Source organism: Malaya genurostris, chromosome 2 (genome assembly GCF_030247185.1).
Source record: "Malaya genurostris strain Urasoe2022 chromosome 2, Malgen_1.1, whole genome shotgun sequence".
In the NCBI taxonomy this organism is placed as follows: domain Eukaryota; kingdom Metazoa; phylum Arthropoda; class Insecta; order Diptera; family Culicidae; genus Malaya; species Malaya genurostris.
The window spans coordinates 236009524-236015605 of NC_080571.1; the positions used below are offsets into that span (position 1 = coordinate 236009524).

Here is a 6082-nt window from a genome sequence, read left to right on the forward strand (position 1 = left end):
CGATTGATGATATTCAAAAACAAGTTCCAATGCATTTAATTCATTTAAAGTATTCTACACACTTAAATTGATTTACCGATGTCAGCTGTTCCATCCTAGTTAGCAGTTTTTTCCAGTAAATTAACATTTCATCAAATACAAATTATAATACGGAATACTTCGACAAATTTTCAAGGACACATTTTGCATCGTGCGGTACACTGTCATGATACACTGTCAGAGTGACAATGTACTTTAACGAGTTTTCTATAAAACTAGCAACCGGCATTTAAGCTGAATCATTTAGCTATTTACATTCCTCAGGTTAGAAAAATGCTAAAAGTTTTGATTCAAAAGCAGCCATTACATGATCATTGAAAGTGTCATTACTAGAAGGTAATGTCATTTTTAATAATCATCTTTTGTGCTAGTGCGGCGATATTTTGACTGATTGATGCAGTTTAATACAGCAACGATAAACATAAACAAACAAGTTTGTTTTGCACCGTAGTAGAGTGACTATAATCAGAGTGGCGACAGCTGTTCGTTTGGAATGACAGCTACCAGTTCCAAACGAGAAAACGACCTGTCAATTCAATGTAAAGCTAATGGAATGTTTTTAATTGTTGCCAGCATTACGTATGAGATGTCGTCACTCTGGTTATAGGCACTCTACACCGTAGCAACTAGCATAAAGCGTTGCCAGAAACAATCTCCTTCCACATTTTCAAACTATCGCAATGAAATTGAGATATTGGCTAGGCTTACTTGTTCAGGCTGTGAACCAAACATTGGCAGTTCGTTTGTATGGGACTTATTTGTATTTGATACTAGTGTCATAATTGGTAATATTGTGTCTTGCCGGGTCACTGGAGTACTGTTTAACGATTTTTCTTACAAGCAGGTGGTAGTATCCTTGAATTCATTAAGAATAACTGGGAAATCAAACCGTGCTGATACGGAAATTAAAAATGATTACAAAACCAGTATACAGTTAGTCAAGCGTGAGGAATCGCACTTTTCGATGCGTAAACGATTCAGTATTTTGGCCATCTCTAAACTGTGATCTGAATCATGATTTGTCCCAGTAATGCTACCTAGTGATGAATCAATAAAGCAAAATAAATTATTATAGTTAGCAACTATTATAACATTACTTACGAATCCAGATACTTTACAGTATTATAAACAGTGATGTGTTCACTAGTGTTAGAAACGTTGTTTTTCATTATAACAAACAGTAACTATGGAGAACTGATTTTTACTCTTCAGCGTTGCTAGTTTTGCCGAAATTTTATAAAAGTACAATGTCAATCTGACAGTATATCATGACAGTGTACCGCGTATTGTAAAATGTGGCCTTGAAAATTGTCGAAGCATTTCGTATTATAATTTGTATTTGCTACAACTATATCTTTATTTTCAGTGTACAATTTCAAAAATTTGCTCTTTGTTTCAGTGTAATTAAATCTAGAACAAAGAAACTATGGCAACCCTGAAAATTTTAGTTGTCAAAATGTTTGTAAACGTTTTCACGTTACATTATTCACAGTAATTTCTAGATTTGTGTAAAATTTAAGCGAATCACAGAAAATAGTGAAGTTTTTCACGATGGGCTCTTCTAAAAAACACAAGAAGGAATCGAAGAAACACAAAAAACGATCTCGCAGTCGTACACCTCAAGAAAAACGTAGCCGTTCCTATTCTGCGGAGGATGACCGTGACGAATACGATCGTCGCCGGAAGGATCAATCCACTTCTAGCAGTCGGTATGAAACGATAGTTGTTGAAAAAGTCCACCGGCATAAAAAGCACCGAAAGGAGAAGGGTTCTGGGGAAGAGCGTAAACATCGAAAGAAACGTCGTTATCCGGAGGAGGAAGAGGAAGAGACAGAAGTAATTCATAGCGGAAGCAGTTCTAGACATCGTTACGAGGGAAATGGACACGCAGCAAACAGATCCCGTCACAAGCCCCGTCAAGAACCACAATATATAGAAGTCGATGAGGATAGCGATAGTGAGTTCACTTCTTTATTTCCGGGGAGCACTGCTGACAAAAAAAATGAAAGAATTTTATTCTGAGAGCGATGTTTGATTCTTTCGTTTTTTTGTGCTCCCCGCTCGATAATTGATTAGTGATAACTAGCGGATTTTTCGTCTCTTCTTTCCAGGATATTTCCGCTCAAATTTGAGACCCAGGTTTCACTAGTTTCACACGAGGAGTTATTTTCAACATCCACTTGAACGGATCTTTTTTCCCGTTCCAGGCTCGGATTGCGTAGAGGTGCCGGTTGACGATGACATTCCGCCACCGCCACCGCCAATTTCCAGGCGGGCGCCATCACCTGCTCCGGTACCACAGGAGAAAGTCAGTAAAGTTTCGCGTACTCGTCGAGCGCCGACTCCTCCGTCAATGTATGTGAATCGTAAAACTCCCTCTCCGCCGCGTGTTGCGCCGCCATCAAGAAGACGATCCCCTTCTCCCAAACTACCGAGAAGACAATCACCCTCGCCACTTCCGGTAAGAACGCGATCACCTTCACCACCTCCGATGAGAAGACGATCCCCGTCACCTCCCCCGGTCAAAAGACGATCACCAGTTCCATTGCCATTGCGGAGATCCCCTTCGCCACCCCCTGTACAATCGAAGGTACCCCGCAAAAGATCACCGTCACCTCCGGTAGTAAAGGCACCTCGGAGAAGATCACCATCGCCTTCATCGGCGAGAGTGTCCCGCAGAAAATCGCCTTCTCCCGTAAAAAGCTCCCGTCAACGATCAATGTCTCCGATTCCAGAGAACGGAGCCGGAGATGTGCTATCGATTGTAGAAACCAATAAACTAAGAGCCAAACTAGGACTGAAGCCACTGGAAGTGGGTCCGTCGGATGGTACTGTATCGGCGTCGGCCGAAAAGGAACGAGATGAAGAAGCACCGAAGAATGAAAAGACCGGCCATAGCTACGAAAAGATCAAGGATGACTGGGGTGAATTTTATCATAAACCAGCTCTGAATCAGGCGGAAAAAACTAAGGAGGAGAAAATTCGCGAGAAGCTAAAGGAAAGAAAGGAGAAGCGGGCCGTCGAGGATAAGCTGAAAAAGAATAAGACGTTGGGGGAAGACGAAGAGATGGATGACGTGCGTAATTGGGTTATAAAAAGTCGCGATAAGGAACGTTTAAGAAAGGAAGCAGAAAATCGTGCCAAATTGTTGGACCAACTGGATGAGGAATTTGGTGTTGGCGATTTGGTAGAACAGGAAGTCAGTAAAACAAGAAAGGAATCGTACAGAGACAAGGATCTGAAGGGATTGCGAGTGGAACATGACGTGGAAGAGTTCAAGGAGGGTCGTCAAGTCATTTTGACCCTAAAGGATGCTGATGTATTGGACGAAGAAATGGGTGATACGCTGATAAACGTTAATATGGTTGATGATGAGCGGTACAAAAAGAACGTAAAGAACAAGAAGGCTAATCCGAATCACTACGGATACGACGTGTACTGTCAGGACGATGTAGACGAATTCGGTGTGCCGAAGGAAAGAGATGTTCTGGGCAAATATGACGAAGAAATTGGCGGTCACAAGAAGTCTAGCTTTACAATTGGATCCAACGCTGAACACGAGGCGAATGAGAAACGAAGGCAGTTGGAAATTAAAGCTAAACTGCAACACAAAAAGCTTGATTCATTGGATTCAGTTCCGCTGGTTCTGGCTTCGGAATACTTCAACGAATCTGAGTTGTCATCGTTTAAAAAGCCAAAGAAGAAAGTTCGGAAAATTCGACAGAAATTGCGTGCGGACGATTTGCTCCCAATGGCATCGGATGCTTTGTCCAGTAAAGATTTGGGATCCCGAGCACATCGACGTGCGGATCAATCCGTCGGAGGACCAACCGAATCCCACGCATTGAATCGCAGAAGGTAATTATCATTTTTATTTTTATTTTTGGGGTCATAATCTGATGTAACTTTTCGACATTTTTCAGGGATATTCTTCTTACAGATGACACTCCGGTAATTCAGGAAGATTTATCGAACGTTCGGGTTGAAGAGGATGATGAAGATCTTCAAGCAGTCCTGTCGAAGGCTCGTCGTCTGAAACAAAAAGAGGCCATTATTTCCAAAACGCTGAACATCGACCCGAACCTTATCAAGAAAGAAATTAAACACGAAATGGAGTCGGATGAAGACGAAGGAACCAGCTACGATAGTCGAGTTCGCGATGGTGCAATTCTGTTGAATGCCACCGCGGAGTTTTGTCGCACTCTCGGGGACATTCCCACGTACGGTTTAGCTGGCAACAGAGACGAAGATGTCAACGATATGATGGACTTTGAGCAGAACAGCGACAAAGAGGAACCCGAGATAGAGGAACGCTTCGGTGCTTGGAATTCAGTTAATACAGAACAAGAACGGGAGGAGCACACGAATCCGGCTATGGTTGATGATGTGGCCATCTTAGACGAAGAACCGGATGTAGCCTCGAGTGTTGCCGGAGCACTGAAGCTAGCTAATTCCAAAGGATATCTTGAGAAGGAGGAATCCAATCGACCAAGTAATGCGCGGTTCGCTCATCTGCAAGCTCAAAACTACTCGATCGAAGACAAGAACTACGGTGATGACGATAAGTATGCTCGGCGCGATCGATTCTGCGGTCCGATTATGGATTTTAAGGAGAAAGAAACGTTTAAACCGAATGTTAAGTTGGAGTACATCGACGATAGTGGACATTTGCTTACGCCGAAGGAGGCTTTCCGGTATCTGTCGCATAAATTCCACGGAAAAGGTCCCGGAAAGAACAAGGTCGAAAAACGTTTGAAGAAAAGCGAGCAGGAGGGGGTAAGATATCGTAAGAGAATGTTCGAAACTGAACTTTTTGTCTTAATTCGTTTTCCCTTTTTTTCAGTTGATGAAAAAGATGAGTTCCACGGATACTCCGCTCGGCACACTGAACATGCTCCAGCAGAAGCAAAAGGAAACACAGTCCCCGTTTATTGTGTTGAGCGGTAGCAAGCAGAACACTAGTATCGTTAAGCATAAACGTTAACAATCGCAACTGAGATGTGGTGAAGACTAGTTTGAATATACACTAACCTAGACCTAGGCATCATGAGTTTGAATAAATATTCGGCGATATGTGGTAAAGTTTTCACGATCTCCTGTTTTTTTTGTTCATTTTGGTTGACATTTAATTTTATAATCTATATGCAGGAACTTGGTTTTACCCTTGGTCAACGATGACTTCCCGTGTAAGGTATGTTTTTTCAATACTAATATGTAATTAATTGCCGGGGGATTTTTTTTTCTAATATAAAGTATCTGGACATATGTCCAGATCCAGATCTGGACACTACCTGGCAGCGGTTTATAAATAAACCTGTTTTAATCCTAATCCTAGTGGTGTAAAGACGCCTTTCTTATATTACTCATACCATCATAGATATTACTGTGGAGTTCTAAAAACAACTGTTCATTGAATAGAAACAGGAAAGCTTGTTCGAACGTAATATAGCAAAATCTACGAATCAAAACAGGCCATCTTGAAAAGGAAGGTAGATCTTTGTTGCTGTTATTGGTTCGTATGGCCAGCAACAAATGTGATGTGTTGGACCTGTTTCGACCCTCGTTAAGAACTTTTTCATCTTCCACTTCGTCACGTTTAGATGGCGCTATTTTCAACTCTCAACCGAGTAGGTCGGAAAGCGGATCCAGATGAAATTCAAGAATTTTATTTGGGATTATAAAACCTACTTAGTTCATGAAAATTAGACAAACCATATCTGAAAAAATGGTCTGAGTATTTAAACACTATTTTGGAGTATTTAAAAACTATTTTGGAGTATTTAAACACTATTTTCGATGCTTCCGGAATTGGAAATCGGAAACCAGGATAGCCGGAATTGGTTTGATGAACCGTTTACAAACAATGAATAGTTTCGCTCTTCGTTTTCAGCTTCGCCGCCTAAAGTGACGCTATACATTTTTTTTACACTTTTCACCCTATAATTCCGGAACCAAAAGTTGTGTTCAAATGGAATTCTGAAGCTTTATTGAACAATGGGCTGAAATTTCACAGGTAGCAGGAATCAAGTTAATAAGTTCTGTA

General features: G+C 41.3%; 1 protein-coding gene across 2 annotated transcripts; it reads left to right on the forward strand.

Moving 5' to 3' along the window:
* Positions 1-1488: 1488 nt before the first annotated feature.
* LOC131428208 (U4/U6.U5 tri-snRNP-associated protein 1) lies at positions 1489-5131 on the forward strand. Of its 2 annotated transcripts, XM_058591954.1 has the most exons (5): positions 1865-1996; positions 2151-2178; positions 2247-3897; positions 3963-4815; positions 4883-5131. In XM_058591954.1, exons 3-5 carry the CDS (start codon positions 2393-2395, stop codon positions 5021-5023), a joined length of 2499 nt encoding a protein of 832 aa, XP_058447937.1. In that variant the 5' UTR covers positions 1865-1996; positions 2151-2178; positions 2247-2392; the 3' UTR covers positions 5024-5131. The 2 variants fall into 2 exon arrangements, with proteins under 2 accessions (XP_058447936.1, XP_058447937.1); XM_058591953.1 differs by lacking the exon at positions 2151-2178 and having other exon boundaries at positions 1489-1996.
* Positions 5132-6082: the final 951 nt, after the last annotated feature.

Coding starts and splice junctions, on each gene's coding strand:
- LOC131428208 (XM_058591953.1), top strand. CDS start 1,591: ATGGGCTCTTCTAAAAAACACAAGAAGGAATCGAAGAAACACAAAAAA. Junction 1,997..2,246: donor AGTCGATGAGGATAGCGATA/GTGAGTTCACTT, acceptor TTCCCGTTCCAG/GCTCGGATTGCGTAGAGGTG. Junction 3,898..3,962: donor CACGCATTGAATCGCAGAAG/GTAATTATCATT, acceptor GACATTTTTCAG/GGATATTCTTCTTACAGATG.